Source organism: Hyalella azteca, unplaced genomic scaffold (assembly GCF_000764305.2).
Source record: "Hyalella azteca isolate HAZT.00-mixed unplaced genomic scaffold, Hazt_2.0.2 contig9706, whole genome shotgun sequence".
In the NCBI taxonomy this organism is placed as follows: domain Eukaryota; kingdom Metazoa; phylum Arthropoda; class Malacostraca; order Amphipoda; family Hyalellidae; genus Hyalella; species Hyalella azteca.
Genome location: NW_025939768.1, coordinates 168,078 through 181,534, shown reverse-complemented (window position 1 = coordinate 181,534; position 13,457 = coordinate 168,078). Strand labels below are relative to the sequence as shown.

Sequence of the window (13,457 nt, the reverse complement as noted above, 5' to 3'; positions counted from 1 at the left end):
AGATGTGTATAAGAGACCATAATCAGGAATATTCTGCAGAAATTTCTGAAAATTAAAGGTACCTAATAATGATAATTTTACAAGTGATTTATCAAAATCCGCTGAGGAATATAGGCTGTTATTCGTATTTTTTACTGAAAAAAGTGGGAAAAAGATGTAAAAATGGGTAAAATTGACCAAATTCAGTGTTTTATTTTTCCTATTCACAGCTGGTTTATGCATAATTTTCAGTTAGGAACAGCACAGTTGGCATTCCAGGTCAGTGTGGAATTCTTGGAATGGAAGTTCACTTATGGAAAAGCTTTCCACCTAAGGTGGAAAACTTTCCTTTGATACGGCGCTCTGCCAGGTGACTCAGACTGACTATAAAGGAGAAGGAAGATCAAGAGTGGATAAACTGTTTCAATTGTGTAATGTGTAGTACCTCTGATTTTCTATAGAATTGTTTAGTTGTCTCTTGTTTGATTGATATTTTTCTTTTATATAGTGGATATTTTGAGAATTTTTTAGGCCCTTTGTTTGTACTGATTAAGTTGAATTAGTTTAAGCATTGAGTTAATCAGTATACATTTCCATATTTGGGCACAACCAATCATAGCTGGAAAGGATGAAATCACAATCCTACCAACCAATTACAGCTGGAAAGGGAATGACATAACAATCCAATCAACCAAATCACAGCTGGAAAGGGATATCATCAATAGAAATGTATACAATGGAATGGAAGTGAAAAAATTTCTCCTTTCCAAGCTTTTAGGTCCTGCTTTCCAATATGCTATGTGTACTGGTTAATTTTATATTCCTAGAATTTCACACTGCTCCGGGTATTATAGTTAGCTGGCTGCTTTGACCCTTGCTCATTTCAGCATTCAGCTGATGCAATTTTGATTGTCACTTTTGCTTAAGCAGCCTCTAGACGCACAATATTATTGCGCAATATTTAGATTTGCACAATATTATTGACCGTCTAGGGGCGATATTGACGGGCTGCGCAATATATTGCGTGATTTTCGGAATCTTGAAAATATATTGCGCAAACTGGAAGATATTGTGCCGTGTAGGGGCTATATTGCGTGATGTTTTGTCAGTGTGTCCCCAGTGGTCGTATGGAGCAGTTTGACGCATATCTACACGTCATTTTAGCAACGTGGTTTACATCATGGCAGATGTTAGGAAAGCTGATAAAGAATTTATGCTGGAATTCATCAAGGTATATCGGGGTCTCCCAGCTCTATGGGATGTCACATGCCAAGACTACGCGAATCATGCTAAGAAGCTTGAACAGTACAATGTATATATACTGACTGAGAAGCACAGGGAAAGATTCCATCAGGCTGAGAAGCAAGATGTGGTAAAGAAAAACAAATTGTCTCCGCACCAATTTTAGAAAAGAAAACGGATTTGTGATGCCGAGAGGAGTGGCGCGGGTGCACAGGACGTAGAACCTTCCCTCTGATATTTTGAGGAGATGAGGTTCCTTGTGAGTCAAGAAACGCTTACTGCGGCAGTAAGCACAATGGACGTCCAGGAGGATTATAAGGATATTCAGGACGAGGATTATAATGAAACCAGTAATCATCCTGTAAGTTGTTTAATTTATTAGTTCTCTCCCAAAGCTTTGTATATCATAATTTTCAACATAAATTTATTTCCTACATAATTTGAACTTACTGGAGACAATTATTGTTTTCAATTTAATTATTTGTTGAAACACTTGGGCCTGCTATTTTCCATTGCCATGAAACTTGGCCTTCATTATTGAAGGAATTTGAATTGTTGTCTCTAACTAATTAAGCTTTGTTAATTGCATTTCTGGATGTGATGTTTGGCTGGAGTGGTGTTATCTCATTGACAACTTCCCTCCACGATCCACTCGTGACTATTCCCGCCTGCAAGTCCTCACAGTCCACAAGATTCGTTGTGACATATGCTCGGTATTGGAGTTTATCGTTCAACATGTTGGCTACATGAAAGTCTGGCTGGCACTTTTTGTGCAGTACGGTTGCACGTCTAGGGGCGTAATTGCACAATATATTGCGCAACCCATCAATATGGCCCCTACATGCTCAGTAATATTGCACAACCCAAAATATTGAACAATAATATTGAGCATCTAGGAGCTGCCATCAATATATTGTGCAAACCATATTGCGCAATAATATTGAGCGTCTAGAAGGCCCTTTACAAAGTTCCTGCTAGCTGTCTGGTTAGGACATTGCACATTTTGGCATTCAGCTGAAACAATCTCTAACTTCCTGCTCTGAGCTTCCTTTGCAGTTTGCGTCAATGCAATTCTGTACAGAATTTAATTATCATTCATATATAATGTACACATCCTGCAGAATTAATGAAAATTTATCCATTGTTCTAGCAACTGGCTGAGTTGGTTAACACGTTGGCCGCGATTGCTGATTTGGCCCGAATGCCGTACGGGCGATAGGTTCAAACTTGTATATCTTCAGTTACCCGGCAGATAGCAAGGAGAAAAGTTGTGTGCAGCTCTGCAGCTGTCTCTTATACACATCTAGATGTGTATAAGAGACAGTGATGGAACCACTTATGAAGATGTCAGGCTTGACAGCAGAAGGCAACTTCCCAAATGCTTGTATGGAAACATCACGGGGCGGACCACGGGCGCCAGAATGCATTTCACCTGTCCTTAGTAACGTTGCGGTAAATCAATGCATTACACCTGTCTCTTATACACATCTAGATGTGTATAAGAGACAGATGTAGAGGTAGAATAAATGACATTTTCTGTGATTTTTACTTGTTTTTCCTTTATTGATATGATATTGCCATATTCATACATTACCGTATTATTGATGCGATATCACCATATCCTGAACATGCCATTGAGCATTTACAATGACCTTGTCCACTGTAAGCTTCATATCAGTAGCCATATAGCACTTTACTGTATCTGTAAGTTACAGGATGGCTTGTAATTTCACACCATTTTAATTGGGTCAAGTGAATTCACTATAACAAAAAACAATCATAAAAACATACCTGAAACAGAAAGGAATATTCTAGTGAAAACCATCATATTTTTTGGAGACAAAAATCATAGTTTAGGTTAATTTCTTTTCATTTTATGATGCCCAGTGCACAATTCTATCTGACATTCTGTGCACAGTTTTGTGATGACTGATGATGCATTCATTTTTTGTCAAGTGATTTTTTTTGCCGAGTGAGGTGAATAGAACAATAGAATCAAATTTGTTGTAGTCAATTGATTTTTTTGTTAACTGGAGCCTTTGCTTATCATGGTTCTACTGTAAATGCGTTTTTAGGGGTGTCCCTTATTACCCCAGGCTGGGGGATATCCCTTATTACCCTGTCTTGTGGAAATGACTGCCATTTTTTTTATGATGAGATATGCAAATTCTGTCAATCACGTTTTTAAGCCAACACCTGTGTGCAACTTTTATGTGAGTAAAATTTTTTGATACAGCAAATATTTTTTTTATTACAGACCTTAGCAGAGGTACCTACGTTTCCAAAATCTCACTTTACACACTTTTTTAGAGGTATTGTATATAGTTAGATGGAGGAGACAGGACCAAAATCACTAACAAGCATGTAGCACCTATACTATGGATAAATGAAAAACCTTGAACATACCAAATGGTATGTTGGTGCAATGGACTTCTATCCCCACCTTAGACTTTTTGAATATTGAACCCTTTTTTGTACAAAGCCAAAAAAGTGGGCTGGTCCCATCTTACCCCGCTGGGGTAAGATGGGACCGTGTTGGGGTAAGACAGGACCAGCCTCTAACTTCATGATTTCTAGGTTTTTAATCGAATTAAGGACTTGATATTTAATATTATTCATCTAGAAACATATTAAATTATGATACCACAAAGAAATTAAGCTTTTTAAATAAAAAAATGGTGCTTACAGTTTATTATAATTTAATGCAGGCCTTTGTCTGTCACCATAAATATATGTATTTCTTTACCAAGTCCTTCAGTCAGTCCATTACCAAGTCCATGGCTGTTGGTCTAATCTTGGTGCAACCTTTTTTCTTTGATTTTTTGAAGAAGGGCTGTTGCCTCTACATCAGGAAACTGAAAAATTTTATCTATGAAATTTGGGCATACCGGGCCAAACAGCACATATTCAATGCCTTCTGCCTTCTGCTGTCCCAGGTCCAGCTAGAAATGCTAGATGAGTCATTTGTTATTGTTTCACTTTGTTATTGTATTCTTTTGTTTGTTGTTGTTTAAAATGTATAGCTCTTTATTCCTGTGGAAAGGAAGGTGATGAGTAACACTGCATGCGTATATGAGCCTTGTTTTGGCCTCCACAAAGTTACTTTATGAACATAAAAATTTGTTAATTTGAGCAGCAGATAAAATTTTTTTTAATACTCCCTATATATGTCTGTTGAATAACTTTATTCTATGAGGCAAGATAGGACCATTCCATTTGGGGGTAAGACAGGGCCACTTGTGGGATGAAACTGAACCATTTGGTGGTCCCATCTTACCCCATGTCCAGTCTTTTTTACCCCATTTTAGAATGCACATCAGGCAGTTAGGGTAACTGGTATGAAAGTCTGGTATGGACAAAGTTCTGGTTATTAGTCAAAGTTTATTTCCCAAATGAGGTTAACTATTTTTTGACCTATCTCCACATAGGTTTTAAAAAAATTGCCTAGAATTCATTATTTGCAGTACGGTACATTGTTGAAACACACTGAAATGACAGGAAATAGTTGTTCTAACAGATTCTTATATCAAATTGAACTCAGTGCAATCAGTATGCACTATGCATGCCATAGGCCAGTCCTTTCTTACCCCATGAAGGCTGTGATCCCGTCTTACCCCATCTGACTATAGGAAATGTATGATTTCTTAAATTTTGTAACTTGCTTTATGCTACATAGATTGGAAAATTTTGAACTTTATGCCACTACTTTTAGTTTTGCAATATTTTGATTAGTTTAGCTGCTACAACATTTCTACAAAATGTGGGACAACTGTCCCGATTTACGTTGCCTGTCCTTTATTAACCCGTGTGATGGTATCTACTGGATAAAAATATCTGCAGATATGGTTGTTCAAGCCTCAAAACAGTGGCAATTATAGCAACTTACTGCATGTACAGGGTGTACCAGAATTAACTGACCCTTTTAATTTGTTAATAAATAAAAAACCAAGAACGTTTTGAAGTTGAAACTTGTTTTATTTAAAAGAAGAACATTTTTATGGTAATATTGTATCCTAGTTTTTAAATATAATATCTTTTAAATGCCCACCACAATTGTTTTGACAAAATAGGGCTCTTCTCTTCGTTGCTTTCATAACCTTCATTAGTGTTTCTGACGAGAGTGCAAATTTTTGATATCCGCAAATTTTCGATAAAGATATTTAAATGTGTTTTTTGAAGGATCCTTGTTTTGAAATGGATCCTGTAATCACGTTGAACTTCTGTTATTGACATCGTTATTGACTGTAGCGATAATTTTTGTTCTTTCTTCTTTGCTGTAGCGAATCATGATGAAAATTTAAGGCTTGATAATTAAACACAAATTTAGCAAGCTATACAGGATAATGATGTAACTATGATACAATATTACCATAAAAATGTTCTTCTTTTAAATAAAACAAGTTTCAACTTCATAACGTTCTTAATTTTTATTTATTAACAAATTAAAAGGGTCAGTTAATTCTGGTACACCCTGTATGTAAATTCCATACTGGGGTTTGAATTGTTATGTTTAAGAAATTTCCCTTGTATATGGGGTTCTGTAGTGTGTGATTTTTCTGTATTCTGGTCATGAATTTCAAATTTTACTGAAGTTGTACATAGGCAGCATGCCTTAATTGGCTTAACTTGCATTTTCTAACAAGAGTAATTTCAAGCGTGTTTTTTCTTCTTTAGAAGCTCATGGGCCGGGTATGTACAAACAACTTCTGCATGTATTTTCTTACAATTCTGTGAGAATTCAACTAGTTGTTGTCAAGATGTTGTTTTGTTTTTACTCCCATGTTAATGAAGAGTGCAAGTTGAACTGTTAGAATCATTGTTATTTTTTTTCATTATTTCAATGCTGATGTGCTTTTTGCATTTATTGATGCATTGAATTTTTCTTTAGGAGTACATTCAACCTAAGGTCCTTCTCATTTGTCATCAAAGGTGATTTCTGCCTTGCATTATATAAAGATTTTTAGACATAATAATTTTCTTAGTTTAAGCTTTACATGCAATTCAGTGACTATTATTATTCTCAATGGTGCAATTCTGTTGCACTTCATGTTTAAAATGGTACAAACCATTCACAACTGATGATTGATGATAGTTTTGATGAATCTCAACAAGTGTCAGTAACCAAACAAAAATGTTTATAATTGCCTATTTGACTTGTGAATTTTTTTCATTTAAACTACTGTTTTATTGCAAAACTTTTTACTTATACGCACAAGAATTTTCTGCATTCATAATTAGTGCTTGGTTTCAAATTAAGTGAAGCATGTTGATTAAACTTGACAATAATGTCAATATTTTTCCCTTTATGCTTTATTGTTGAAGTTTGGGCATTTGTATTTGCATGCTTGTCTAGTTATCCAGTTCCTCACAATTTTCATTGTTTAATCATTGTCGGTGTGATGCAGTCTGACAAGAGTTAAATTCCCTGAAAATTTTATTTAAATAAAAAGTTGCACACATTGTGGGTGTCCTGTTGAAAATGTTGAGTGCTTGTTTGTGTGGGGAGTTCATGAATAGGTTCATTTGGCGTTATAACTGCTTCCCTATGGCTTCCCTTAAAGCTGTTGTCAGTATGGGCTTGCTGTTCTAAATGTTATGCTATGCAACTGACTTAGCTCAAAATACGGAGCAATTAATTATTATTATATTAGTATTATTATTTATTATTATTATTTACCCAATAACATGCTTGTGTCAAGTTAGAGTTGTCATTCTCACCCTCATCACTAGCATAGATTTAAAATTGTCATAAGGCACTGAGAGTAATACATAGAATTACAAAGTCATGGAAACTTTTAATGCCTTGTATGATGCTTCTCAATTACTCTTTCTTTGTTCTTATTTTATCTTGAACACTAGAACAATTAAGCACTACTGCTTGCAAGGGTGGCTATCTCTAGATCAAGGGTGTTTTTTTTATATTGCAGAATCTCCACCCGCCGTTTGTTACTGGACTCATTCACTCTCAATGCTCATCATTACTCACAAATTGTAATCTTCAATAGATTTTTAGGACTTCTTCCCTTTGTTATAATGAACAGATAAAGTAATGTTGCATTCTGTCAGTGTTGGACACGAATACAATGTTCTTTTGAGAGTTTTTCTTAAAATGCCTAATCTCATCAGTATCATTGCAGCGCGTTTTTGTTAAAGGGAATTATATTGCAAAGCATCCAACTATTCTTTGTGCGACGGCTTCACTTCCAGAATCCTTAGCTGTCATTTTGAAATTAGATTGTTATAGGGTACGAGCCAAATCATTGTCAAATTGTGTGCGCTCATATATTTTGCTATGCAAGTACATTTCGTACAACGCTCTGAAACACTATACTCCGAAAAAAATTTCATTAATAGAAAATAAAGAAAAAGAAGAACAATTATTGTCAGAGTGTGACACTTTCTTCGCGTAGCACTGATACGTCTTGTCGCCGGGCAAAGCTGGGTCAGGATGTCCCACACAAGAGAAAGAAGTGCTTAACTATTTGACAAAATTATTTAGATTTTTCTGAGTGTAAGATGCGGTCACGTACTTGTCACTCTCGGAACCGGCGTCGCGGCGTTGCGGTCATTGTAAGCGACAGTCGTGCGTAGCTAGTTTGGTTCGCTAAAGGCTTTATTATCAATGTTCTTTTTCAGGGTTTCGTGGAAATATGCTCCCTAGAACGTTCTTTCTATACGTGCCTAGTTCTTTGTGTTTTGATCTGAATCTTAAACTGAACATGTCGCTCGCTGTTGCTCGTGGATAGAACTGTGTAATAATTATGTTTTTTTATTTATAATGTTTTTTATTAATTTCACGCAATGGAGGTTTTATAGTGATGGCCTCTGTAAAAGGCTGCGCTTCCGGCCAACAATTGCTTCATAGCAACAACCTTGAATGTTAAAAATAGATTGTTCATAATATTTGTTTGTGGAAATGACTGCCATTTTTTTTATAATGAGATATGCAAATTCTGTCAATCACGTTTTTAAGCCAACACATGTGTGCAACTTTTATGTGAGATTTTCAAAATCTCACATAATCATTGTAATGTGAGACTTAACTCTTAACTCACGTTACTTGTAAGTTTCATGCTTACAAGTAACGGTAAGCATTCGAGCATACTTCATTTTTATGAACCATTTTATAGGTTCTCAAGGGAGAGATGACTAGAGTTTAGACGAAAAGACACAAGAGTGACGACTGACGAGACTATCAGCATTTTAAGTTTTAACCTGGCAGTTGTTGTCAGGCGGTGATGGTGTGAGGGCATGCTGGTGCGCAGCTCTTCAGCATGACTTTGCGGCACATAACCGTTACTTCTCACCGTGATGATGTTGTTTCTCATCTGGACTCTCGTTTTGGTCGCTTTTCCTTGAAGAAAATGAAATACTAAACGATTAAAGTGGTCACGATTCAGACGGAGGAAGTGAGGCAAATAGTTGATGTTAGAAGTCGTGAGTCTGTAGGGTGGAGATTGTTTTTAGCTCTGACCTGGTCGACATGTGTTGTGTCTAGTCCCCACTTCCTGCTACCGCTCTGCTTCCTTACTATTCCCTGTAACACAGGAGAAATTGGATGTAAAGTCCGAAAATGTACTTTTGTTCTCGTGACGTAATTCAATTCTATTGAGCGAAATGCAGTTGTTGATGGAAGCACTGGTAAGCATGCCTTTGTTTCGTGGTTTGCGGTGTGCACGCAGCCCTCACAGGACGTTTTTATTTCATCTCGGTTGAAGTTCGTGGCCGGAAGTTGAAAATGCACGTTTGGATAATCGTGGCCGGAACTGGAAGTTAAAACTCACATTTAATTACGGTTTAATCAGTTGAAAGATGTGATCCATTAACTTAGCGAACTAGCTATATGAAATTACGAATAAACGGAATAATTAAACTTCAACGTCAGGTTACCAATTGTGAACATTTCGGCTTACAATGAGAACGTCTTTAATAAATATTAGTTATTGCGGTATATATGTGATGAGGCAACTTAAATCTAAGAGCAATAAAGAGAGGAAGTGTAGTGCAGTAGAACCGAGTGCAGCTGAGCTAGAGCACCACAGCGCTTTATAGTGTCGATGTTGAGTAGTTCCGTCCTGCTTGGCGCTACACTAGTTGCTGGTCGTCAAAATCATACTAGCCACCAACGTTTGTTTCCTTTGCAATGTTGTTGCTGGAGTCGCTGTTAGTTGGTTTGGATTTTAAAATTTCTCGACTAAACAGCCTGTTCGATCGCTTCTATTGCGTGATGCCGTGCAAATGAAGTACCAGTATGTTCGACCTTGACCTTGATGGTGCGTTTGCCTTAGTCATGCACGCCAGTGCTGAAGGAGGTATGCTGTAAATGCTGTATGAAGAAAAAAATATAACTCTGTAGTCTGTACTCACTGCAGTGAGTGACAGAGAGTCAGAGAGCGCATTTTCTCGTCGACGAAAACGTAAAGACACAGACGGATAGACAGACAGACGGACATGGCGAGCATAATAGCGCCCTTTTTCTATAAATGAGAAATTGCGCTAAAAAGATAATGAATTTCTTCAAGAATAGCGTGTGTCGCCTAATTAACCTGCCCAATTCATTGCTAGGTGGTACTTTGTAATGCGCATAATAATTACAAGTAACTGCACAATCGCTTGTTATCTAGAGCGTCGTTATCTTGTTGGTGTGTGCGAAAGTTCTTAGAGCCACTGTTGGCGCTGCATGCGACTAACAGGCTTAGTCTTGCTCGCACTGCTGCTAGTTCAGCCCAGTATCGGTGACTCAGCTACACGTGTTCTGTGTCTAGTCACGTTCCAGTGAGCACTGAAATGATCACACACTTGTGTGCCTAATGTGATAGACCGGTGTGTGTTTCTATATTTTGATGACTTTTTGCTACCGTTCGTTATTTGGAACTTGTGAACTTGCCGTTTTGATCTTGATTTTACCTTGAAAAGCGAGTGATCATTTTTGCTTCGAGTCTTCTTCGTTGCGTTCTTATTCGTGCTGTTTTTTTCTGCTTCTAATGTCATCTCTTCTATAGATAGTAGTTATCTACATAATTTCTCACTGTCGAAATATGCACATGTTTGTTTTATTGCCACGTACTGAAACTTTGTTAACGATCTTGGCCAGAAGTAAGGTCTTTGCTGATCAAAATGCTGGTTGTTTTGTTTCGTATTAGAAGATGCAGGCAGGCAGACTACCTCGAATTATTCACATTGATCAAAATCAAAGATTTACTAAGTTATTTTGATTTTATTTTAGTGTGTATCGAAGTCCTTTTATCTACTTATTAGGCATATTGATTGTCTTGGTGCTCGCTTTTAACCTGACACTGTGATTTAACTGTGATACACGAGTCTAAAGTGCACGGTGCGTCAATGTCTTCAGTAACTTCACTAAGCTTCATACTTCACTAAGCTTCATCAGTGACCGGCCGTTGCTATATTTGTAACTAGCATCCTAAGTATCAATTATCGAGCACATCATGACACAGAGAAGACACAGAACTCCTCTTAACTCTTCACCGCAATGACAGAACCGGCCCATACATCTGCAACACCGTCTATACTCCCTGTGACGACGGCATTTCGAAACCTCTCGACGTGCGACTCTGCCGCCCCAGTTCGCGCAACTGACTACGCAGCACAGCAGTGCAGTGTTGAAGAACGTCAGTGTTCAGGAGGCGGTAGCACTATGGTGCATGAGTGTGGGGATGGACTTCCCTTGTATGCTGCTCTACTCAGGTCCCCACCTCCTTCACGGCTTGCTGCCATTACACTGCAGTGGAAGAAGGAGAAAGAAAACAAGCTTGCAAAGCTTAAGAGTATGCGAGCTGCCAGAGAAATGCGCGCTCAGCAACGGGAGCTCAGGAAGGTAGTCAAGAAATCATATCATTAGTAGGTAATACGTTTACATTGAATTCGTATAATAGAATTCCGTGAAACTCGATTCAACGTTCTTTGAATTTACTTGAATGGGGTTACAAGTGCGTTTTCTCGATCTCAACGTCGTGAGGTTGAAGGTTTAACTATACTAAATTATCATACTATATTAACTATATATATTATACTGTACTATACTATATCAACTTTACTATTATCATACTATATTAACAATATATATTATACTATACTATATCAACTTTACTATTATCATCCTCTACTGCCTCATTGCTGACCGGTAGCTAATTGATCGGTAGTTCTAATTGGTCTGTACCAATCGATGACCGATGATATAAATTAATATTTTGTTCAAAACTCTTTTGACTCTTCCATATTATATAGTAATTGGTCTTAACTTATGCTTATTGTTTTGTGATGGTAGCTCACCTTACGAGCGGTTTTATCAAGATTATTATTGAAAATTCATTGTTGTCTTGCGGATGCCTTCCATAATTGAAAATTCTTACAGGCACTTTTCTTTTCAAAATTTTCAAAATTCTTGCTGAGCTCTCAGCTTATATATACACCGTATGTGTGTGCCGTTCCCGCTCATTCCTTTGCTCAGGATATCGAACGCTGATGTTCAAGTGTGTGATGCATGTGTGCAGAGCACCACATTAACAGTACAGATACAGCACCTGTTTTCGAATAAATATATAAAGAAATTGCAAATGAATTACACTATCCGATTCATAATCTATTCGATGAACAAAAAGTCGTATTATCAACTTTACGATAATTTGGGTCTTTTTCACCCTATGCGCGTTCTTCATTCGATCACTCGACTTCGTCTTTTTCCACCCTGCATGTGGGTCTGATGTATACATGTCAAGTAATATTGTTTTTCCTATGCACGTCTCACTCTATTGTTTTGCTTTTTCGAAAATTACGATATAAACTTTGATTGCTTTAACTCAGTTATGTTTGTTTTTATGTATGGTGAATTACAATTAAAAAAACTCAAATTTTCAATATTCATCATTTAAGCTATCAGGACTTCATGATGCATGAATACAGAAAGCATGTCGCTGAGAAATCCTAATTTTCTCGCTGAGCATAACTACATGTGTACATGATACGACTTTTGTAAGAGATTTCCATGTGCCCAGGCCAGCGACAGCGCGCGTGGTCTCACCGCGCCGGGCAGGGAGAGCCAGCAAGACCTGGACAAAATCTTGTCATCTCTTGATATTACATTATTTATAAGCTGCAGTACCTATTTCTATTAGATGTAGAATCTTGTCTCTGGTGATATGTTAGTATATCTGATGCATACATTAGTGTCATCTAATGAATAAATTAGCTCTATATAGAACCGTTGTAATCACTCTTATTTTGGCGCGGTTTTTTATAAATTGTATCATTACGGCATTGGAAAATTTAATATTTTTAAATGTATTGAGTACGAAATTGGTGGGGGAACTACACTACTGATTGGTGGGAGAATTTTCATAATCTTATAATCTAATGTGCTGATGAAGGTAACAGCTGGCCGAGATTTTTTACATTTATCGATATTAAAGTAAATGTAAATTCACGAGGCTGAATTGTATGTGTCGTAGCTGCATTTATGCTCTGCCGCTTCTAAATCATGCACAATTTTCAGAAAAATAAAGCAACGTTTTCTCTGTTGTAAGTGCATATATAATTGGTGTTTCGTGCTTGACGAATTTCTTTGTTGCAGGTCACACAGTTGCTTCGAAAATACCAGGTGGTTTTTGATGTTCCCTCCTAACGATTTTTTCGTGATGATGCAAAAGCCTGCATTCCTTCTAATTGTCAGTTTTGCTCTCTTTCTTTAATTCGTTTGGAGACTTCGTTCAAAAATTGTGGAACGCAAAAGCGAATTTATTTCAATTTCAGTCTTGGTGACAGTCGGAAGTGTGAAATTAGATTTTTTTTGCATGTGGAGTTTGCAAAGCTCTCTCTGAAGTAACATAAATAATCGTTCATGATCGTTACCTTTCGTATACTGAAAGATCTAACTAACTCAACTCTATAACTTTTTCCATTGAATTGAACATGGATTAAAACTTTGTGCGGTGAGCTGGCTGAGTGTCTCTTTGCCGCCGACTAATCAACCCAGATCACAATACTTCGTTTTATTTTATGTTTGTTACTTCATACTACGAGTTTTTTTGTTGTTTCTCCGTTTTCAGCTGCTGTCATCAAATACGGCATTAAAGTTTGAGTTTAACATGAGATCGAATAAAGGCTTAAAAATGACATTTAATATGGGGATGATCTTTAAAGAACATCATTTTATGGATATCTTGATGGGTTCTCTAGGATTATAAAAAGTTGGTTATTTTCTATCACATAGTCGTGAT

General features: G+C 37.0%; 1 protein-coding gene across 1 annotated transcript in view; it reads left to right on the top strand.

The window, feature by feature from the left end:
* The window catches only part of LOC108677966 (cytoplasmic dynein 1 intermediate chain-like), a 22,996-nt gene extending 9,678 nt beyond the window's left edge, over positions 1 to 13,318 (top strand). The window contains exons 3-5 of the mRNA XM_047882119.1: positions 5,896 to 5,910; positions 12,237 to 12,339; positions 13,287 to 13,318. Coding sequence (XP_047738075.1) covers positions 5,896 to 5,910; positions 12,237 to 12,339; positions 13,287 to 13,318 — 150 coding nt within the window. The remainder of the gene's footprint in view (positions 1 to 5,895; positions 5,911 to 12,236; positions 12,340 to 13,286) is intronic.
* The last annotated feature ends 139 nt before the right edge of the window (positions 13,319 to 13,457 follow it).